Here is a 24,205-nt window from a genome sequence, read left to right as displayed (position 1 = left end):
GCATTTGCACGGCTCGCGTTCAGATTCATGGATCTACGTTCGTCATCAGTTGTGTAGTTCTGTGCAATTGCTCCCGCGATCTCATTATCGGCATTGACTTTCTGCGGGAGTATGGTGCTGTGATCGACCTCCGCCACCGAATCATCAGCTTTTCGACCAGTCAAGCCACCCACCTCGCCGACTCTTGCCACCGCAGTGCCGCCCTTCGAGTTTCTGCTGACAGTGTCACGTTGCCGCCACGGAGCAGTGTTTTGGTTGAAGTCGCCTGCAACGACTTGCATGACGCAGAAGCAGTCGCCGAGGCTAACTGTTCACTCCCGCTTACTCAAGGCATCTGTGCCGCTCGCAGTCTACTAACGCTTCGTAGTGGCCGATCTGCGGTGCTGGTCACAAATTTTTCTAATGAATACCGACATCTTTTTGCAGGAACCGCTATTGCTTCTGCCGAACCTTTTGTCGATACTCCTGTTTGTTTTGCTTCCGCGGCAGCCGGCACCGACGAGCCCTTCCTTGAAAACGTCGACATAAACTGCCACCTGCCTCGGGAACAACGACTGGCTTTGGAGCTTCTGCTGAAGGAATACAAGCCGTGCTTCGCTTCTTCCTCGAAGGTTCGTCAAACACCCATCACGCAGCACCGCATCATCACCTATGACGACGCTCGCCCTATACGACAGCAGCCTTACCGTGTTTCTGCTAAAGAACGGGCAGTTATTCAAACCCAGGTTCAGGAAATGCTTGATGATGGCGTTGTTCAACCTTCCCAAAGCCCGTGGTCTTCGCCTGTCGTCCTCGTTCGGAAGAAGGACGGCACTCTCCGGTTTTGTGTCGACTATCGCAAACTGAACAGTGTGACCAAAAAGGACGTCTACCCGTTGCCGCGCATTGACGATTCGCTGGATAGATTACGGCGCGCTAAGTACTTCTCATCTATTGACTTGAAGAGCGGCTATTGGCAAATTGAAGTAGATGAACGGGACCGCGAAAAAACCGCTTTTGTGACTCCAGATGGCCTCTATGAATTCAAAGTGCTTCCTTTCGGTTTGTGCTCCGCCCCGGCTACGTTTCAAAGGATGATGGACACCGTCCTCACAGGCCTCAAATGGCAAAGCTGTCTTGTCTACTTGGACGACGTCGTCGTTTTTTCGGAAACGTTTGATCAACATCTCCAGCGCCTGCGGGCTGTCCTCGACGCTCTCCGCTCGGCTGACCTTACCCTGAAGCCCCAGAAGTGTCATTTCGGTTACGAAGAGCTCAAATTTCTGGGTCACGTTGTGAGCGCTGAGGGAGTGCGGCCGGACCCCGAAAAGACTGCCGCCGTCGCGCGCTTTCCCGTTCCAACCGACAAGAAAGCTGTCCAGCGCTTCCTGGGTCTCTGTGCGTACTATCGGCGCTTTATTGCGGACTTTTCCACGATTGCCGAGCCGTTGACGCGTCTCACCAGGAATACCACCTCCTTTGTCTGGACCTCTGAGCAACAGACCGCTTTCTCTACGCTCCGCCAGCGCCTTCAAACATCTCCCGTTCTTGCGCACTTCGACGAAGATGCCGATACCGAGGTTCACACCGACGCCAGTAACATCGGTCTTGGAGCTGTCCTTGTTCAACACCAAGAGGGCCTTGAGAGGGTTATCGCCTATGCTAGCCGTACTCTCTCCCGCGCCGAGAGCAATTACTCCACGTCTGAAAAAGAATGTCTTGCGGTCGTGTGGGCCACCATGAAGTTTCGCCCTTATCTATACGGCCGCCCATTCAAAGTCGTAACCGATCACCACTGCCTATGCTGGCTGGCAAATTTGCGAGACCCATCTGGACGCCTGGCACGCTGGAGCTTACGGCTCCAGGAATTTGACATCACTATTGTCTACAAGTCCGGCCGCAGACACGAAGATGCCCACACACTCGCGTGCACCAGTTGATCCTGGCGACGCAGCGCCCGATGACGACAGCGGATTCCTTGGTACGCTCACCGCCTCCGACCTGCTGACCCGGCAGAGGGCGGACTCGGAACTTCGCCCTCTCATTGACGGCCTTGAAGGTAGCGATACGGCTATACCTCGCCACTTCTCTCGACGTCTTGGCTCCTTCTGTTTGCGGCAAGGCCTCTTGTACAAGAAGAACTCGAGAGGCAACGATAGACCTTACCTTCTGGTCATTCCAGCCGATCTCCGAGGTGACGTTCTTTTCGCCTGCCACGATGAGCCCACATCTGGCCACTTGGGTTTTTCACGTACGCTCGCCAGAGTGCGGAACATGTACTACTGGCCTGGACTTTCTGATGATGTCAAACGCAACGTTAAAAGCTGCCGAGAATGCCAGCGCCGGAAAACGCCACCACTTAAGCCGGCGGGTTTTCTCAAGCCCGTTACAGCCCCTCGCGCTCCGTTCGACCAGATCGGTATGGACCTCCTCGGCCCTTTCCCTTTGTCGCAGGCCGGCAATAAGTGGATCATAGTTGCTACCGACTATTTGACTCGCTACGCCGAGACCAAGGCGATCCCTCGTGGCACAGCTTCCGAAGTCGCGGAGTTTTTCATGCACAACATCGTCTTGCGACACGGCGCCCCATCGCACGTCATTACAGACAGGGGGACGGCGTTTACAGCGCAGCTAATCGACCACATCTTTCGGCTGAGCTGCACAACGCACCGCAAGACCACAGCCTACCATCCGCAGAGCAATGGCTTGACCGAAAGATTGAACAGGACCCTTTCGGACATGTTGTCCATGTACGTAGATGTCCTGCACAAAACTTGGGATGAGGTCCTGCCGTATGTCACCTTCGCCTATAACACCGCCCTGCAGGAAACTACGCGCTTTACACCGTTCCGCCTTGTGTACGGACGCGAAGTTCAGAGCATGCTTGATGCCATGCTCCCGTGCCCAGAGGATGACCAACTCGACCCAGACGCCCAACAATTTGCCCAACGTGCTGAAGAAGCCCGTCAGCTGGCCCGCGTGCACATCGGGCAACAGCAGAGCACCGACGCGCGCCGTTACAACCTTCGCCACCGACAGGTTGACTACAAACCCGGTGACCAAGTCTGGGTATGGACTCCTGTCCGTCGCCAAGGCTTGTGCGAGAAACTGCTCTGCCGCTATTTTGGCCCTTACAGAGTGATCCGGTGTGTGAGTGACGTAAACTATGAAGTGGTTCCGGACGGTGTTGCGCAACCCCGACGCCGACAGCCCAGCTCTGACATTGTGCACGTTGTACGGCTTAAACCGTACTATACTCGGTGACGCAGACGTGTTGATGTCTTGGAACCGTTCACTTGCGGAACTTTGCTCGTTTTTTGTTTATTTTTTTTGTTACGTCGACAGCGCTCTTTTTTCATAAGGGGGGGAATAATGCCACCTAGCATTGCCAGGTGGCGCATAGCTGCTGACGACGACGAGGAAGGGCTCGCGCCGTGTGGAATCTGTCGCCCTTGCTGCCCCAGCTTGCGTGGCCTTGTCTGTCTTCGCACTTGTTATTAAAGCCCCCCTTCGTCAACAAGTACGTTACAATATATACCATAATTTCAGTGCATTAATATCATCTTGTTGTAAGGTAACGCACCCGTTCCATGCACTAGATGGCTCCAAAGGAGAGGGGTCCCTGTCGCCGCGTCGTTTCAGTAGCTTTGCGCTGGTAGAGCATTTTTGTGACGCATACGTTGTAGAACCTAGCGTACAATACACTGTGTGCTGAAGTTCTGCCAACAAGAAAAAATTCGCTGTCACCTTTTTTCTTTATTGTTGTGATCATTTCAAAACGGCATTCTTATAATTTCCAACAATCAGTGATTTTGCCCACAGTAATATTCGGCTGCACGCAGTGAAGCTCGAACATGTATTCACAGGACCAATGAAGGTTTTCCATGCGGTTGAGTGTAGTCCATAATGTACAATTTGTCCTCTCTGTAAAGGAGGAGGAGGGCAGAGTTATTTGGAGAGACACGGGAGAGGCCTTTGCAATGCAGTGGGCGTAGTCATGATGCCGGTGTAATGAAGAATAATGCACATCGCCATTCGCTGTAAGTTAGACTGCTGCCGTCCTTGAGTTAACTGCATTGCTTGTACTCAAAGAGATGTGTGTATTGAACATACAAGTTCATCCGAGACAGCTTTCGAGTGAGTTCTTTTTTTTAAAAAACTGGGGCTCATCTTGTAGCACGTTTGATGATAATGATGATGATGATTTTTTATGGGGCAAGGCCATTTGCGGCCAGAGAGCGCCATGAAACAAGGTATTTTCGTTTACTTAAGGTGGAGTCAAATAACCATTTCCCAAGCATTCCACCCCGAATAAGCCGAGCGCCAGGCCTAGGGAAGCTTGTACCCGTTGTATCACCGGTGGGTACCCGGCGGCACTGGGGATCGAACCCGCGCACCTCCCGCATCTGAGGCGGATGGTCAAACCAATAGGCCCCCACTGCTGTTTTCTAGCAGACTTGGCTGCTTTCTCAAGGCTCACGGCCGTTTCATAGGACTTTGATGGCTGCAAAAGAAAGGCCACAGGGATACGATGTAGACATGAATTCAGCGCATACGTACTTGACCAATGAGGATGTGTGCTGATTGAGAAACCCACAGGCATCACGACAATGCTAGAAAACACCAGTCGTGCCTGACTTGAAAGTGCCTGCGAGAAGAGCCAGGCTTGTTGGTACTGCCAGTGAAAGCAACCGGTGCCTTATAATGTTTTTTTTTTAAACTTATTTCTGCTTTTATTGCTTTAAGTTCAACGCCAGGTAAACGTCTGCAAGTTTTCTTGTATTCTTTCTGCGCTCGAACATGATTTTTTTATTTGATTAAAGTCAGGCCAGCGTCTACAGTCGCATATTCGTTACGGTGTGCCCTGTTACAGCGATCACCTTTTTAGAATCACCTGACGTATATCCCATTTCCGACACTGACGCTTTTTTGCTTTGTTGAGGCTCCTAATTACGAAGTCGAGAGTTGGCCGAAAACTCGTCTGGTCGGGGACAAACATACCGACGGTGAAGAAGGAACGCCGGCAAAAAGAAAAAAAAAACAAAATACAACACGTTTCGAATGTGAACAAGGCTCCCGAACAGGAACCGAAACGTCTTGATTTCGTTTTTTGTTTTTTCGTTTGGTCGGAGTTCCTTCTTCACCAACAGGCTCCTTATTACATTTCTAACGAGGATGTGCATTGCAAAGTTTGGAGCTAGATCTTATCTGACCTACTCCGAAGTATGCAGTGGACAACCGATAAAAATCCGGACCGGAAGTGACTTTGATAACAGTAAATTGTAAGAAGGATATCTCTACAAGCAGACAATGTATAGCCGCCGCGGTGGCTCAGTGGCTATGGTGCTCGGCTGCTGGCCCAAAAGCCGCGGGTTCGATCCCGGCCGCGGCGGCTAGAATTTATTTGGAGGAGAAATTCTAGAGGCCCGTGTGCTGTGCGATGTCAGTGCACGTTAAAGAACACCAGGTGGTCGAAATTTCCGGAGCCCTTCACTACGGCGTCTCTCATAGCCTTAGTCGCTTTGGGACGTTAAACCCCACAAAACCAAAAACCAAACCAGACAATGTATAACTGACAACACATAGCGACACTGTATGATTGAAAATGTAGGGAGGAGGAGAGGTCATTTTAATGTCCTGGTGAGTTTGTTTCGAAGGATAAGGAGGAGAAAAATGAAAAGCAGTAGACAAACAAGAAAAGTGGCCTTGGCAGAGAGCATGCGCTCCTACGTCAGCACCCAGAAGATTGAGAATAGTAAAATAAAAATATAAAAGATAAAGCGTGGAAAACGCTCACTAATTGCCAGCGCAAGAGGCGACAACGCATTTCTATTGAAGCAAACGCAGCGTTTCACGGACTTTTTTGTTATTTTTTGTACTACTTCGGGTACTTTCTGGGAGAGCCTAACTCTCTGCATTAAATTAGTACGTGTGCAAAACCGGCGACTGTCTGCAGAAGCGATTCTGGAAGTATACTACAATTAGGTGGCCATGTGAATTTTTCATTTACATTCGCCGCTGCATATCCATGAGCTTCATTCCTGTCTTTCATCTTCTCTCTCTCTCCTTTCCTACCATAAGCGCCGTGAACCAGAAAAGGCTGTATTCTGACCTAACTTACTACGCTCGCATCTTGATAACCTCTCGTTTGGCAGACAACACCACATGTCGTGTTACCGTTGTAAAATGTGTCAATTTATCTTTTAGTTGCTTTTTTTCGTCATTCTTTGGCTCATGCACGCGAAAAAAAACCCATTAAAATGGCACCAAGAAAGAGTGTTCATTATTCGGCGAGTTAAGACGGCAGGCTTACGCTGATAATCAGTTACCTAATCATAGTGCGGTTGTCTTTCTTGCGACCTTTCAGTATATTGTCGACGGCGCGGGCGACGAGCATTTAAAATTGTCCAAAAAATAATACATTGACAGGCGGTAAAGCATCGATAGAGTAACTTACCTTCTGGTCCAGGGTATTTATCGCCGATTAGAATACAGTTATCGCTAGCGTACAGGATGGAGTATTTTGGCTTATAATCTGGTGGCCGCTTCCCACCACCTGTAAAAAGTTGCGTTATTACTCCGGAGACCTTAAAAGACCTCCGCTACGACACCTGTTCCTTCCTTTCTTTCACTTCCTCCGTCATCCCTTCTTTTACGGCGTGGTTCGAATGTCCACCGATATGTGATGTGAGAAAAATACTAATAAGGGAATAATTACTCATTGACATTGACCCATTCATTGACATCCACCCAAGCGCAGCCATGCGGCTACAAAGGAAAGCTGTACAGCTTTCTTAGGAACTTTGTAGTTATGAAAAAAATTCACCCTGGTCCGGGTTCGAACCCGGGATCACCGCTTCACCAGAGAAGTCGCTCTACCAATTTAGTTAACTGGCACGGCCAACTTATGTTAAGGCGATAGCAAATTGATCAATTACTCGAAGTGGCAACTGTGTTGGTCAAAAGTTTAGGGGAATCCCCCAAGGTGGAGTACATTTGTCGACATATACTGCGGAAATTCGTTTCCTGAAAAAAAAAAAAAACCCTCCCCTCCTCCCTCCCGCCTTTCTTTCCCAGTTGCCCGTTAGGCGCTGGGGTGCGGTAACGCTATCGTTCTACTCTTAAAGGCGAAGCTTAAGCGTCCTCCAAATTTTTCGGGTATGATAGGACTGCACCATAGTGACCAATATATTCGTATGTGCTACCTCGAGACCCTTTTAGGATTGAGGTACTTAAATATTTATTTTTTCTCAGACCCGAATAATTGAAGAAAAGCGAGTAAAAATAGTAAAACGCACCACGAACAGAAATGGCAGAACAGGACTGCAATACATATTCCCTAACACCCTTTTAAACAGGTCGGCACATGTAATGCAAGGGAAAGAGGCGGTCAGGTGGCTGCTGTCTCTGGCCGTCTGGAAAGAATCAAAGACCCTTTCACGATGACCACTCTCCAGTTGTGCATTCCTATGCTTTCACTATGCCCTCTCTCTTGCAGGGTAAACATCGACCAGTTAGTGATTCCTCTGCTCTCGCCATATCCGAGTATTTCTATTGTAAGCAGCTTCCGGACATTTTACTTGATAGCCACGATTCCGTCGTGCTTTGCTATATCAGGGTAGGAAAACAAATGTTTCTCTCTCTCTCTTACACTCTCCTACACTCTCACGGTAACCCCTTTCGTCCTTCCAAGGTACTTTCCAGGAGATTCCCTCGACAACCTCCCACCGGATGCGCCTTACGCTCTCCCCGTGTCCTCCTCCTACAGTAGTAATCGCCCTCTGAATGGTTACCATAGCAACAAACCCACCGGTTAAGTCGGCTACGAATTCGATGAAGAACCCTCTCCCGAGGAACTTCATCCAAGAAAACCAAGGTGGGGAAATCTTGTACCGATTATAAGACTTGCGTACACCCGCCGGCACTGAGGATCAAACTCAAGACCTAAAGAATGCGGGGCGGTTCCACAAGGCCAACGCTTCGGTTAAGAATTTCAGAGCCACATGCAGATAAAGGTTATTATAGAGTGGATATTTGACGTTTTCCAACATACCCTACTTCGATTTGCGCTGCTGTTCCGCCAACCGTTCCATGAGCGCCTCTCATCGGGCGACACGTTTCGACGACGCCGCCGTAGACGAACCGTGTTGCATTCCTCCGCTGGTACCACACCCTCCCTACTAATTCCAGTGTAATCGCAACTGCGTATCGTTCGTATTGCTTGTGGTAAAAAAAAATTTGGCAGAGGCTTAGCTTGGTTAAGCCCGGTAAGTTGCGAAAGCAATAGTCCTGGCTGCGCCTGGTTTGCCTGGTGGTGTGTGTTGGTAGTGCTCTTAGTAAAGCTTATTTATGAAAGTTTTGCCCATTTGTTTTACATGGCATTATACTCACCACACGAGGGCCCCCACGTCCTGGGAGATTTATGCGTGCCTCGGTCGCCAAAACGAGCGGCTGACGCTAACGGATGATTGTCTAGAAGCTCCGAGCTACGCGGTCAAAGCCGGATGGATGGATGGATGGATGGATGGATGGATGGATGGATGGATGGATGGATGGATGGATGGACGGACGGACGGACGGACGGACGGACGGACGGACGGACGGACGGACGGACGGACGGACGGACGGACGGACGGACGGACGGACGGACGAATGGACGGATGGATGGATGGACGGATGGATGGATGGATGGATGGATGGATGGATGGATGGATGGATGGATGGATGGATGGATGGATGGATGGATGGATGGATGGATGGATGGATGGATGGATGGATGGATGGATGGATGGATGGATGGATGGATGGATGGATGGATGGATGGATGGATGGATGGATGGAGGGATGGATGGATAGGAGCGCCCCCTTTGAAACGGGGTAGTGGCAATTGCCACCATGCTCAGCTTTTCTTTCCTTATTTTTATTTTTGTTTTTCTATTTTTGTTTTCTTTTTATTTTTGCTTTGTTTGTTTTTTTTAATTCGCGGCAGCTGCGGCGTGGATCCGCTGGGACAGCAGCGACGAGCTGAGTTGAGCCCCAGTTTTCTCTGCGTCTGGCGTGACGTCACAACAGAGGTCAAGGTAAAGGTCAAACGTGGATCCGCCGGGACGACGCTGAAGGCTCGAAACCTAGCGCAGTATTGCTTTCGCTATAAAACTCTTCATCCATCCTTCGTGTCATAAGAAATCAACGCATATCGTTCAAGCATCGATCAACTCCTTTCTAGTGGCATGCGATTCGTCGGTCTGCCCAAATGTTCGGAGTACTTGCTCAGCGAACCTTCTTTACGCTTTACGTACCCAAGCAGCACATGAAATCGGCCCAATGTTGTGAATTCACGGCTTCACTCCGGTCCTTTGTAGTACCAGCCTTTGCCAATACGCTTCCAATTTTGGGCCGATTAATTGTGCAGCTTCGGTAGTGTGTTCCGGCATATGTCATGCACTGCCGTTACGAAGGACGAGGGCAGAAAATGAGGCCACCGTATCCAACCAGTGAACACACGGCTGCATTTTCGTTTGCCATCGGCGCATAGCAAATCGTTTCAACAAGAAGTAGAAAATACTTACCTTCAGCCTTTACGTCAAGGTATGCTTTATCTCTCTTCTTCGAGTAACTCAGTTTGATCTCAAGATTGTACGATCTGCAAGGTAATTTTACGCGCACTGTACACCTCTCAAGCATGTTCCTGCCAGCAGAATATCTAGTTGCAAATTTCTAAACTGACACGATGAGCCTCATTATGAATAATTCCTTTCATTTTCATCTTATTTGGATGTACCGTCAGTAAGGATGTATGCAGTTGGACGTGGAAAGGAAGAGTATATCTCACAGCTACGAATAACCAGTTCGGAGCCATGACCATTGAGAAGCCACGGCTGCGACCGTTTTGTTTTTAAGTGAAGGATCATGCCAGGACACGCAGAAAATGTGGGAAATATACTTTTAAATATTTCAATAAAGAGAATACTTTTCTTGCTAACCCCAATCCGATTAAATGTATGCATCAGTGAATGTCGATTACAACATTGCATGAACTGCAGCACGGAATCGAGGGAACAGGATGCCAAACTTGCAATGCATGGTGGAAAGCATGGTGGAAAGTACGAGAGAGTTTCGACGGTGCAGACGCGGCCGCTGGTTAAGAGCGTTTAATCATACCCGAAGGAAGTGAACTATGCGAGCCAATTTTCCCAGCTCCTGACACTATGACAGGAATGTTTCACCGTATGACACGTTCGCTTAACGAGCAGGGTGCACTCAGCAATCTGCGACAACCTGCTTTGCTAAACTGGGAAGACAATCAGGCACTCAGGCTTTTGCGTATGTTACGTTCGTAATTTACCCGTTGGCTTTGCTGACTGGGCTGAAAACATAATATGCTAAGTACATGCACACAAAACTCTATGAAGGGTGGGTCAATAAATATAACGTTTTGGAGGAGGTCAACCAGATGAAGGGCCCAGCAAAAAATGAACTTGAGTGGACACTTCAACTACCCCTTAAAGGATGATTCGCCAAAGTTAGTCGATCCCTTCAGTGGACTTTGTTCCTCTTTGTGCATTATGTTGCGGGCATGGACATTGTTCTTTCTTTAATCGTCACATAATGCTTAAAATACCCAAAAGAGCACAATGCGGTAGCTTTAGTAATCCTTCCACATCACCTAGTTGATGCCTATATGCCCATATATAACGAACAGGTCATTCTCGACATTCATAGAACGCAGGAAGTTCCTATACCACTTTTGGCGCAGTGCTGGCGTGGTTAAGTGATGCGCCCCTGTCCCGACAAAACGGCTGTCTCAAACAAAGCCACCCTTGAGGCCTGTGAGACCAGGCTGCTCTTAGCGAGCAACCTCTCACGATGAATCATTAGTTACCCATTAGTTAGATAGATACCAACAATTAGAAGGAGAGGAAGGAACTTTCTCACTTTTAATGGCGGAGTGCATTGAACGGCTACCTTTTCCTCTTCTTATTGCGCGCAAAGCTTGTTCGGTTTCCTTTATGTCGTGTGAGACACTGAGCGTCACTTACGGGGGTTTACCGTTCCATTGTGGGAGTCTGGTATAAACTCAAGCACTTTTTTCTTTCCACCGCCTCACGTCGCCTCATTCAGAGAGGTGATAGACACCGCCCGCACACGTCTTCGAGAAAGAGGTTCGTGTTCGTCGTCGGCAGCCAATGTACAGCGCCTATCTGAAAGCTTTGTCTTAAGGTAATCAGTATTTCACAGTAACTGACGATGTTTTCATACCCGTCCGACTCGCGGTACGCAGGTTTATACCAGCTCCATACAGGTTTAGGCGGGTCCATGGTTTAGCGCTCACTTTGAGAGACCGGTGCTATTTGGAGTATGAACAGTTTAATCAGGCACGCTTTGGCGCTCATAACGGCGCTCATAACAGTCCCACCAATTAAGCATTAGAGTTATGTTTAATCCTTGTATACAATATGCTTTCTATCGAAAGTATAGGCGCTTGAAGGTATTTTTTTTTAAAAAGAAGTCTTAGTTTAAATGTATAGTTCTAACCAAATACAGTTTTTCTCCTTGCTGATTGAGTTTAGAGCCTATGCGCCCAGCGAATATGCTTGCTATGCTAAAGCGGCGAAAGAGTAGAATGTGCTGTGAAAGGTTTTGCGAAGGTTTTAAAGTGTGAGCTGAACAGTTGGAGACAGAGGAGCACCATGCAATGAACGCCATGCCATAGGGCTATATTGGGGCCCTGTTGAAATGGTTTCCTCATATGAATAATGAATTTTAAGGCTTATCTCACCGTACGTCAGGAGTTTTAAATAATGAGCCCTCGTTTTTGCCAAGCACTTCTCTCTTGTCTTCATACCAACTGAGAAATGGTTTAAAGTAAATTGAATGGGACCTCCATTCCTACTGCGTACCTGGTTGACTTCTTTCCCTGGAAAAAAAATACGCATTTATAGTTAGCACTGCGTATCTGTCAAGGACTGAAGCAATCTTTAAAAACAAATATTGCCATACTGGCAGTCACCTATGGGAGAGAAACGTGGAGGCTAACAAAAAGGGTTGAGCTTAAGCTGAAGACAACGCAGCGAGCTATGGAAATAAAATGATAATTATAACGTTAAGAAACCGGGAGAGGACAAAGAGGGTGAGGTGACATCCTCGTCGAATTCAAGAGGAAGAAGTGGGCTTGGGCAGGGCATGTAATGCGAAGGCAAGTTCACCGCTGGTCCTTAAGGGTAACGGAGTGGATTCCGAGAGAAGGCAAGCGTAGCAGGGGGCGACAGAAAGTTAGGTGGGCGGATGAATTAAGAAATTTGTGGGAATACGGTGGCTTCAACTGCCAAATGACAGTGTTAATTGGAGAGACATGAGAGAGAGGCCTTTGCCCTGCAGTAGCTGTAGTCAGGCTGCTAGGGATGATGATTCCCAAAAATCTTTGTACTGTTTGTTTACGCTCAGAGCCGCAGGCTTTATCGTGTTCTTGTGGTGTAGTATTGAACCAAATTTATCTCGAATGATATCAGCGACGCGCAACTGCTTCCACTTTGTTCCAGATTGCTGTAGTTGCATTGTCGCCTTATCTTGATGGTTTCTTGGCAGCTTTAAACTGAGCGCGGCCATGATTGTTGGGCGTTCTGTTCGACGACGGCCGAGCACGCTTTCTGCTACGCCGCCGCCATGTCACTCAGTTCTTTGTAGGCGCAGGTCGGCCCAGCAGTTTCTTTTAGAAGCCCTATTCGCTGTCTTCCTTAACCCTGGGCTGGCGTATAACTACGCGACAATATATACCCTTTTTTTTGTTCACAATTGGACGGAATAAAAGCCGTCTAGAATTGATTAATTGTTTCCTATAGGCGGTCCTGGCCTATCAATGAGGTCATTTATGGCGTTTCTAGGAACTAAGGAAGGCTCTTCAAGAGGTGTTTTGCCGTTGTTCTCATAGCCCTAGGCTTTCTCAGTTATGAAGAACGAAAATGTCGTGAACATGCAAGCCTGTCAGGAAGAATACCCGGCAAGGCATAGTTGGCTACCAGCGTCATGCACTAAAGAGTGCTATGATGCTGCAGGATTTGCAGTCTCGCCTGAGTTACTTGTGACGCCCCGTGAATAATAGCAAAAATTTAACTTTAGCGGTGTTGAATGGAGCAAGAGAAGCTTTGCAAAAACTGTATCATGTTCCCAACTTTCGTTATAGTAGTGGAGATTTTCACGGCTTGTTTTGAAAGAGTGCTCTACAGAGTTGGATGGAAACCTGAGATGGTACTCACCTGATGTAACATTAAGAACTGCACACTTCGGTAGTAGGTATTGCCACTTTCACGTTTATACTTAGACTTGAAGCAGCTGTACGGATAAAGTTTGGTGGTCATATAGCCCGACATAAATTTTTGGTAAATGTCATCCGTGCTTCTAAACCACTGCAAGGAAAGCGCAATAATTTTTAATTTCAGAACGAAATACTGCTTTGGCAATAGGAGACGGATTCACAAATGGAGACCACGTTAGGAAGTAGGCTAATGAGATGCTTTCCCGATGACCTACTGCTCTTTCTTGAATGAGCGCCTTCTTTAACCCGGAAATCTCTGACGGGCGTATGGTTTACAGGGTGTGTTCTGAAAGTAGCAGTACTGGTTTTTTCCGGGGCGAACGGGCGGACGAGAGGCGGTCTGCTCGGGTAGGATCTTGAGAAGGGATATTTTGAATGCTGGGGAAAATTGCCAGTCGGCTCTCGGCCGTTGAAGAGAGCAGGTCGCTTGAACTGTGAACCCCTGTCGAAACATCTCGCCACGCAGAACAGAATCGTGGAGCGTTTACTGGATCAGCGATACGCGATCAAATTTTGCATAAATCGTGGTAAAACGGGCCAAGAGACTCGCGACATGATTAAGGAGGCCTACGGTGACGCTGCCATGGGTAGATCAGGTGTTTTTTGAGTGGCACAAGCTGTTCCGAGAATGTAAGGAAAGAGTGGAAGATGACGACCGCTCGACCAACGAAAATGTGTAGCGAGTAAAACATTTACACGAACAGTGATCGTAGGATGAGTGTCCGAATGATTGCTGATGACTTGAGCTTTCCTCGAACCCAAGTTTTTGAGATCGTGACAGAAATCTTGGCCATGAGGAAAGTGTGCGCGAAGTTGGTGCCGGGAGTGTTGTCAGAGGAGCAAAAGGCAAACCGGAAAGCGATCTGATGGGATCTTCTTCATCATGTAATGAGAACCCCGATTTCTTGCCCAGCATCAAGCAGCAACGCTGCCTCAGACCCCCTACAGCCCCGACTTGGCCCCGCCAGACTTTTTTCTATTCTCGAGAATAAAATCGACGCTCAAGGGATCGGTAGAGGCGGTTCAACATGCCGTGACGAGGGAGCTAAACAGCATTCCGGTCCAGGCGTTCCTGGAGGCGTACGAAAACTGGAAAACTCATTGGTAGCAGCGTGTAGGTGCGGAAGGGTGTTACTTAAAAAAATTCTAATCTTTTCTACTATTCTCATGAATAAATTTTCTTTTAAAAATAGGTCCTACTACTTTCAGAACAGACCCTGTATAGTATGTAAACACGAATCTATCATCCAGACGCCGCAGTAAACAGCAAGTAGCAGCTACCAAAAATATTGAGTGCGAGAACACAGTGGTTTGTTGTGGTCTATGCGGGTTTAACGTCCCAAAGTGACTCGGGCTATGAGGGACGCCGTAGTGAAGGGCTCCGGAAATTTCGACCACCTGGGGTTCTTTAACGTGCACTTACATCGCACAATACTCGGGCTCCTAGAATTTCGCCTCCATCGAAATTCAACCGCCGCGGCCGGGATTGAACCCGCGTCTTTCGGGTCAGCAGCCGAGCGCCATAAACACTGAGCCATCGCGGCGGCCCAGAGCACAGTGGGAATAGTGCAAAATAACCACATATGTTTCAAAAAGTACAACTCGGACTTTTTCCTGAAGGTTGACAAGGAGGATGATTGTTCTAGAAGATCGAGTATGCCAGGGCAGCAGTTCAGAAGGTTAGGGATTTGCCAGTTAGTGAACTGTATTCCATACCCGTTCCTTACTCAAGGTTTTAGAAAATTTACATTTCTGAAAACTTATTGAGGATCTGGGTTAAGAAATGTAATATGGAGTCGCTGTAGAATCAGTTCTGAGTTGTCCGAATATAAATTCTGATAGTCCTTGGTTGTAGAGGACAGTGATACTTAATATCTGACTTTTTTTAAAGTATGCTGAAACTGAATCATATCTGGACAAATTTTAAATGAAACGAACACCTTTTTTTTGTAAAATGTAAATTCTTTCCATGCTTGTTTTTGTACCTTCTCCCCATACCAACAGGCAGTGCTGTACACGAGATTGGACCGCGGAAAAATATAGTTGCTTTCTCAAGTGCATTGGTGGAGGGAGTGTTCGGCGCTCTCGCACATGAACAGTCTCAATAAAATCGAGACGAGCATTTTCAGCGCTATTCCCCAGAAAAGAAGGAACAAAAACGTCATATTTTTTTACGAAATAAAGTCAGCCAAACATGTTGCCTGCATAACTTTACGGTTCTTGGATGCCCCAATAAGTAAACTTCAGTTCGTAACGACAGCTAGCGGTTATATTTGTTCTATTTTGTGTACATGAATTTATCTTTTAATCGAACTGTTTTCTTGTCTTTGATTTCGATATATCGGGGTTAGACTGCAACGGGCCAAATTGAAACAACGCGAAATCAACAACATATACTTGATAAAAAGTACAATTCTTCGTCAGGACTCGAAGAGAAAGCTGGCAGAACAAAAACAAATTTTCCCGAGTATTTTACCGCGAATTTGTGTATTTGCAAATCGCACATCTGCAGAGTTTGAATAGCAATCGCTCAAATATTGTTTTGACGAGGTAATTGTTAGGCGCATGAAGAATGAAAAAAAAAGACAAATTAAGCGTTAAAACGCCGAAAACCAAGCCAAGTTTAGTGAATGTAGGCTTGAGTTTAGAAAAGTGACGAGGAGATTCTTAGGAGAACAACTTCTGCAAAATGCGGAGAATGCAGTGCTTACCTGTTCTGGTCTCAGCTGCCTCGGATCTTTATGTGTATTTGGTAGCAGCATCAGTGATTGAAAAAAGGCGAATAAAAGAAACAGATAAACATTTTGTGCTCAGCTTTTTAATCAATTTACTCTCATATCTACCTTGTTTGTCCATAAGTAAACAGCGCTTCAGCATTGAATGACATAACATGATACTGTCTTGCGACTACGGGTGTCTTATTTTCACTTGTCTATGTTAAAGTCAAAGGTTGCCTCTATATTTGATATATGGTACAGAGAAGCTAATGTTTTTTTTTGAGTTAGAGTAACTTTAACAGGTCGATTGAAAGAGGGAGGCTTTAAAACTGAAGATTTCTCATCTGATTGGTTGGAAAATATTTTAGGATTAACGAATCCGCAATGTGAAAGCGCGTAGAGTGACTCCTGTCGCCCATCTGGGTTATTCCCGAGATAAACTGCCATTTTTGCACTGGCTATTGCAGCTATCGGTTCCTAAACCTTTTGCGGTTCCGCCGGATGATGCCGAAATTTACTGCTCGGGTCATCCCTGCTTCACGAAATCGGAGACTTCTACTCTAGTGCATTTTGCTGCGTCATTTTAGTTATTTTGTAACCCAGACCCGAAACGTCGCACACTCAAGTGCGCTTGTAGTTGTAAAAAATTACGGGAGTGCAATTAAGTCTGCTTAAGAGCAGGAAGGCAGAAGCCCTTCCCTGTCCTCTCTTTCTGCTTCCAACTTTTTTTTGCATTTTGTTTTTATTTTGTTGTAGTTTTATGATTTTTATTATATATATATATATATATATATATATATATATTGCTTTTTGGCTTTAATATTTGTTTGTTAATGCCTTGTTATTACTTTTTCCTTTTTTAAATTGTGCCCTTTATTTGAGTCTTTTTTTTGCAAAGAAAGGACTGTTTAGCCAGTATAGCCAATGTATGGATTGTTATGTGGCTAGTGCTGGATTAGCTATGGATCTGTCTCGTTGGACAAAGACCACTGATGAGCGAAGAAATGCTTTCTCATTAATATCATACATAAAAACAAAAACTGAAGCAAGGAAATGGCGTCGAGCCTTATAACAAACAAACGGGGCGATATGCTTTTCATAAAACAGCCCATATCTCTCCCGATAACTCGCAACCTCGATACGAGCGGTGCCACTGAGCAGCGAATTTCTAGCGCGCCGCATCCTAATAGCCAATATTCTTATCTAGCGCAGTTTCAAACTTCTGAATGCACCTCGTAGTCTACACCACTAAAACATTAAATTGCCGAAGACACTTTGGCGAAAGCCTACTGGTCAACCCATTGCATCACTGGGCCGCTTTCGAGCCATGCGTCTCACTCACTCGACTCCAACGAGACATCTGGCGATGGAGCGGCGGAGCAGCTGCCACCGCCGACGCGCGCGCGCTCGTTCTACCGCTACTCTGTGACGTCACGGTTGCTACGCACAGTACGCCACCCACCGGTGCGCCGGTTGCTAAGGAGGGGAGGAGGTTGCGCCGCTGCGCGGTGGAGAGGCCAGAGTTGCACGATTCCAGCCCAACGACGGACGCGACCGCGAGCATGAGCCATTTAAGGCTTTCGCCTTAAAACAACGTTTCAGGTATAGCCTTAATGGCACTCATGTTTTCTTATAGACCAGATTTTTTACCCTCGCACGCAGGCTGCGGGCGCGCTCCTGCTCTCGACACCAGTCGCCATCTGTCGGCGCGCGCGGCCCGAGGGACTGCGGGTCGCGCCGGCGCCGCGCGTTGAACGCATGTTTACGTGTTCGCTTCTGCCGTTGCTGTGCTCCATCAGCTAACGTATGAGGGTGTCTGCTGTGCGTCACTACTCACATTTTCCCTCTTCCAGACAGTACTGCCGTTATCTTGAGCGCAGTTACTCAACTGCGCACAAGATAACGTTAGGGTAGTCGACCAGGTAGTGTCGGGACTGGAAACCGGCACTTCTAAGCAGATTTCTGCGCTGTCATGTCGTTTGTTGTCGCCTTTTACGTGCGATATCTTCTATGATACTTTTATGCATCATATTGTAGATCTATTGATTTGACTCAGTGGAGTAGTGACTGGATAGGCGAGCTGCAGACTGAAGGTTGTCCCGACGGAGCGCGTGTTTTCGATCACCAGTACGTGTTCGGCATCCTTGCGCTGAGCTTGCTCTTGTTCCCATTAAACACATTTCATGCACAGGATTGTAAGCACGACCGCTGCCGATTTCAGCTGCTTTTTCCGCACGCATGTCAGAGGGATCTGGGGGGTAAAGGTTTATCTATAGTATCTTTCTGCTGTTGGTATACCTAGACTAGTTTGGTTTGGTTTATTAATGTTTTACGTCCCAAAGCGACTCAGGCTATGAGGGACGCCGTAGTGAAGGGCTCCGGAAATTTCGACCACCTGGGGTTCTTTAACGTGCACTGACATCGCACAGTACACGGGCCTCTAGAATTTCGCCTCCATCGAAATTCGGCCGCCGCGGCCGGGATCGAACCCGCGTCTTTTGGGCCAGAGCCGAGAGCCGTAACCACTGAGCCACCGCAGCGGTGCGGTATCTACCTTATTCACAGGAAAATACTATGCGCGATTTCATTACATTTTGCACACTTAGCCAAACGGCTACGCAACGCTCTCACACGCGGCGAGAGCTCCTGAATAAAATAACGCGACTTCGGACCTCAGAATTAGTGAAAGCTGGATTAGCTGCTCATATCTATTCAAGCTTTGATAAATTAAGTGAAAGTACGTTTTTATGCACCAGGTTGCATAAACCATGACAAAATTTGTTTTCTGTTGAAGCTGCGACTCAGTTGAGCTCACAGCGGTAATTTGTTGATAAACTGGGGCGGCGACAAGAAAGCCCTGTTTGTGGAGGGGGGGGGGGGGGGCTTTATGGCCGGCCGGCAGGAAGGAATAAGAGTGCATGGGAATTGGAACTGCATGCTAGCCGCACACCTAATGCTTGATATTGAACAAAAAGTTTCTTTGCGGTGGAGCACTAAGACGGAATTCGATATAAGCACGAGTGCGTTCTAAGCGCCGGCACATTTAACTTGAATGTCAAACTAAATGTCATTAAAACGCGTCAATGTTATCGCTTTGATAACGTAAATACTTCCTGCAACACAGCCACGCAGCGGAAGTATGCTCGACAATGTTTTTTTAGCGCCCGAAGCGCGGCTATATGCAGGCGCGGCCGCGGAACTGCCGCAGCCCCGCAGTCCCCAAAGAAACGCCCGCACCGCGGCGCGCCAGTCGGTGCAAAATGGCCGCGCCCAGGAGAGGCTCAAAATTCTGGTCTATACTCACAGCATTCTCTCTCCTTCACGCACTGGAAGTCCCATCGCCGATAGAAGCCTTCTTTGCAGTGGCACCTACAATATCCACGCTTGCACAGTATAAACGGCACTCCAGGACACGTTTCTTCGCTGAGCACCGACGTGAGACACTTCGCTTTCTCTTGATTGGGGTACCAGCACTCTGGTTTGTGAGGACAAACAAGAACGGGAAGGTCAAGCAAACGTATCCGATAAACGGGTGGGAATGATACTGAGAAAAACAGCGTAAGGGGCGTTGTGCCGAACAGATACGGTTAGAACGCATTTTCTGTGATGAGCTTCACAGCTGTGGAAGGCATTATGAGCTAGAGGAACGGGAGTTCACCCGCAAAAGTGCTAAGAAATTCCTGTTTGTCTCAATATGTACAGGTGCCGTCAAAAGTAAATGGAAGGCAATATTAACGAAAAAATTTAGTCTTTCACCCCAAATTCATGCATCCTTGAATACATATGAGCAGCCTAATTGTAAATTTGTGAATTGCACTGTGCATCAACAAACATGGACCATTATGCTTTAGACTGAAAGAAATTAAATTTTCTTGGCAAAGTCGCCTTCCATTTACTTTTGACGGCGAGTGTACATTAAAGTCCCCACCCACCTTGCCTCCCTCGCAGGTGGCAGTTGATATTTATTCGCGAGACTTCGCTCACCGTTTTCAGCGCTCACACATGCAGCCCACATCTCTCTCTCATCACCTCACGTACGTACATATAAGCGCAATTCATGCGTCCGCTGACCCCGAGAGAGTCGTGGGGGGGGGGGGGGGGGGGGGAGCTAGCGTCGGTGACGGGAGCGCTCGCATACCGCGTCGGCTCCGTGACAGATCGCAATCAATTGCGATTTACGAACTTTCCCCCTGCAAGCCTGGTATCATCGTCTCCAGGAACCTCAGCGGCACCCGTCTACACCACGTTTGTTAAGGTGGGGCCAATTTTTGACCACTTTTCGGTCATTTGAAGCTTTCGTCATGCCGCGGTGGTGCTAAGCCTGATGACGCCGCGGCCTGCGATGGCCCCGGTCGGAGATCCCTCGGCTCTGGCGGCTCCAAATCAAGTCACCGGATACGACCCGCAGTCCTTGCAGATCGTAACAATGGATACCCATCAATCCGAGGATACGCCTCAAGGCGAGGATCCTCTACCAACCGAGCACGATTACCTTCAAGATATGGTCCGCGTCTGGCGCGGAAAGAACGCGGCGGCGGCATCGAGGGACGCTGGTGCTCGTGCCACCCAGCAACAGGCACCGGCTAGCTCTGCGCATACGCAGGGCGCGAGTGCGCTGAACGCAGCCTCGAAGAGCTCCAAGCAACTCCGGTGGCGGCCGCAGAACACGCCGCGCTTTGAAAAAGATGACATCGTCGTGGTGCTGGAACCAAGGAACACGGTCGACCTCCAGGCAACTTTTGCTCCTGGAAGACAAGCCGGCGCTACAGTCCGCAGCATCCTCGTGGACGACGCAAATGCTGGACTTGCGGTGTGGCCCGTTTGGGACCACAACGTCCTTGTATGTGCACTGAAATCAGTTGACGCCGCGGAGAAGCTACTACGGGATATTGTGCTGCCGGTAGGGGAACGCGAGCTGCCGTTCCGGGGACACCCTAAAATCTCCGGTGTGTTCTGTCGAGGCGTCGTGACTGTTCCGTCAGACGAAACGCCTGAAAGTGTTAAACGAAAACTAAGTGCGGAACCAAATGTGGTGTTTGTGCGCAAGCTAGGGGGAACCCCGGTTGCGGTGATCACCTTCGCTGGGACGAAGGTGCCACGTACGGTGTTGTACAGCTACGAACGGCTCCCTGTTCGCCTGTACAAGAAGACAGCGCCTGCATGCCAACGCTGTGGCACAGTGGGCCATCGGGCCGATGCGTGCCCTCGACCGCAGCCGGGGCGCTGCAAACGCTGCGGAGTCCAGATCCCAGATGCCACTCCTGACGGCCCGGCGGAACATGACTGTTTTCCGGGATGCCTCATCTGCGGAGGCGGCCACCATACCGAAGTTCCTGGCTGTGCCGGGCGGTTTCGGAAAGCCATCAAACCGAGCTCCCCATCCGCATCCAAACCGAATACAAAGACGGCGCCCAAGAAGGCTCCTCCGCCCAAGTCCAAGAAAGCGCCAGCCGATCAGAAAACCAAGGCCCAAACCGGGACATCGAAACCTGTCAAGTCCGCGACCCAGGCGGTGCCCCCGGTCCTCAACGCCGGGGACTTCCCGCCCTTGGCACGCGCCTAACCACAGGTGAGCAGTTGGAGTAGGGCAGCCTCCGGGCCCCTAACCGTCCGTCCCCTACACATCCCTCCCCTACCGAAACCGCCCAACAGCAGCAGGTAGAGGAGCTCAGGCGCCATAACCAAATTCAAGCGCGCAACATTCAAGAATTAGAAGCCAAATAGGCCGGGTCATCCGAACCAATGCAAGAAGCTGAGCCAGATGACGAGGATGACGGATCATCCGTAACATCTTGCCTCACTAGCTTCTCGCGGCAGTGCGGAGGCACGGTAGTTGGATGTGCTGGTCGCGTCACCGGCCTAGAGGCACTTCAGCGCCAAACCGAGCAACTGGAGGAGCAAATGGCGGCCCTTCCGAATCAAATCATGTCAGCAGTCCGCGAGTCCTTCCAGGACATGTTCAAGGCAGCTTTAACGCAAGCACTTCCCGACCTTATGGCCCAGGTCACTGACTCGGTTCTTAAAACCGTGCAGCCCTGGGTCAGCACCCAAATTAAGAACGACACTAGCTGCGAATCCCCTCACCTCAAACGTAAGACAGCCTCCCGCCAGGCAGCGGGGGAACGTGGTTCAGGCTCGGCAGCTGGTGGGTCGGTGCGGCCCCTCGCTGGGGTTGCGCCGGCTCCCGGCCAGAGCTAGTCCGCTCGCCCGTAAATAAATACAAGGTGGCTAGCGGATCTAATAGGAATGATAAAAACCTTGAAAAATTCCAGATCATCAAATGGAACTGAGGGGGTTCCAGAGCTTGGAAAAAGCGGTCACACCTCCAGCTCTACCTGCAGTCCCTAGGTTACATGCCGGCACTCATTGCCCTGGAAGAGCCCGTCATAGACGCTAAATTATCAGGCTACAGCACCTTTCAGGGGGGCCCCTCTACGTGCATCCTGGTGAATAAGGCTTACACTGTGGTTCAGGTCGACTTAGACTTGAGTACCGAGCAAGAATATACAATGGTCCGGGTACTGCATCTCAGACTCCGCGACCTGTCAATACATATCCTCAACATATACTACCCTCCACATAAGCCACGCGTAACTTTCAATGAAATCTTCCTTTGCGCGATAAAAATGGCAGCCAAAGAGTCTCTTGTGATCGTTGGAGACTTCAATGCTCCCAGCCTTCATTGGGGCTACCACTTCGAACAGGCAAGAGGACGTAAGCTGGCGGAGCTCATCTCCACCCTCAGCCTCACGTTACTCACGGACCCGGCGTATCCCACACGAGTGGGGAATTCGGTAACCCTCGACACGTGTCGACACGGTAACCCTCGAAACGGTTCTTACCTGAATTTCCGCAATATTTGCGTCCCCATTGTAGTACTCACTTGGATAACATGCACGCAGGCGCGGAAGTGTACAAAGGCGTAAATAGCTATATAGGTAAAGCTCAAACTCGGTTACGGCTTCAGTACCTGCTTAATCACAACTAATGTAGTTCTTCCAATAACGTTTTTCTCTTGAGCAGTTGATCACTTTGAGGTCTGTAGAGCTTACTCGCCCAGGGAAGAAAAGTAGATAGGTATCTGTGGAAGATTTAATGGGAGACTGACCTTCACAGAAGAGTTTAGGTGCGCCAACCAACGTCCCCAAGGTTGTGAAAATAGTGGCCAGGAGCAATTTCATTGTTCTGGTTTCTTGACTGCCCTGCAGTATAAAGAGATTGCGTTGCGTGCCGTTGCGTGCGCTAGAAGCACTGAACGTTCTCATTTTAGGTAGAAATTGCGAGTTAGCTGCGTTTATTACTAATTTCAAATACAAATTCAGTTTATTTCTGTCAAAAACAACGGAGGGGGCTCTAACAAAAAGTGGAGCAAGTTCACTTGAATGTGTTCAAGCCCCCTTTTTCATGTGATACTGTGAGGACAGAATTCTACTCTAAAAATATGTACGCTTATATTATACAGAACAAAAATAAATATATTTTATGCCGAAAGAACCAAGTAAAATAGGTCACATAATGGCATTTTGCAGTTATGCAATTATAGGTGCAATATGCAAGTAAAAAAATTGTACCACAGATCAGATCAGGCAAACACAAATAGCAGTGTTTGATACTGCTGTTAAATTCCGTGACCTGTTCCTTGGGCACCGAGGAGTACCTGAAGCTCGGAGATGTTGGAGTGGTTAATACTGCCACACTGAGGAGTACAGTGACTCTACTGCTGGCACTCTGCCAGCGCCGCCTTGTGACCGAACCATATAGCTTGGCCCATGGCAGAACGTCTTCTTCGTCTCGAATCAGCGCGGCTGTTCGTCGATCTTCGTCCCGGTAAACGGCTGGGCTCTGCTGATTCTTGGTACATTTGCCATTTGGTGGAGGTGCTGGGCTCCATCACATGTACGCTGAATAGGACGGTAGTCTTGACGTTCGTTCACAAATAGAGCCACCGCCTGCGAGGCCTGCAACCAGAGTCACTGACAACGCCGGCGTGGGCCATGACGTCCACCACTGGCAGCGAGACAAGTCAGTACTCCAGCACTGCCCCGCCGTTCAATCTTCTCGCACCTCGGTCACCGCCAACCTTCGGTGGCTACAAGTTCGAGGATGTAAAGCATTGGTTTGCCAGATTGGCCGTGTTGCCGCGTTCAACAAATTTTAACAACGGAGCCATGGAAACTGTCTGCAGGAAGCAGTGCTA

The 24,205-nt window shown here is 48.6% G+C and overlaps 1 protein-coding gene across 1 annotated transcript; it reads right to left on the bottom strand.

Annotated features, from left to right (window-relative positions):
• Positions 1–3,766: 3,766 nt before the first annotated feature.
• Positions 3,767–23,189, bottom strand: LOC149348285 (uncharacterized). The gene is made up of 8 exons (XM_089585789.1): positions 23,117–23,189; positions 19,313–19,483; positions 16,003–16,028; positions 13,233–13,382; positions 11,880–11,896; positions 9,549–9,622; positions 6,437–6,535; positions 3,767–3,903 (listed from the first exon to the last, which is right to left on the bottom strand). Exons 1-8 carry the CDS (start codon positions 23,187–23,189, stop codon positions 3,767–3,769), a joined length of 747 nt encoding a protein of 248 aa, XP_089441915.1.
• Positions 23,190–24,205: the final 1,016 nt, after the last annotated feature.

Source organism: Amblyomma mixtum, chromosome 4 (genome assembly GCF_055824585.1).
Source record: "Amblyomma mixtum isolate Tamu chromosome 4, ASM5582458v1, whole genome shotgun sequence".
Classification (NCBI taxonomy): Eukaryota; Metazoa; Arthropoda; class Arachnida; order Ixodida; family Ixodidae; genus Amblyomma; species Amblyomma mixtum.
Note: the sequence above shows the minus strand (reverse complement) of the source record. Positions and strands in the feature narration are given on the sequence as shown.

What these genes read in the sequence shown, in the direction of transcription:
- LOC149348285 (XM_089585789.1), bottom strand. Translation starts at nt 23,189, where the DNA reads ATGAAATTGCTCCTGGCCACTATTTTCACAACCTTGGGGACGTTGGTT. An exon ending in ACCTAAACTCTTCTGTGAAG is followed by an intron (nt 19,484 to 23,116) that starts GTCAGTCTCCCA and finishes CTCACAAACCAG; the next exon opens with AGTGCTGGTACCCCAATCAA. An exon ending in CCTTGACGTAAAGGCTGAAG is followed by an intron (nt 6,536 to 9,548) that starts GTAAGTATTTTC and finishes AACTTTTTACAG; the next exon opens with GTGGTGGGAAGCGGCCACCA.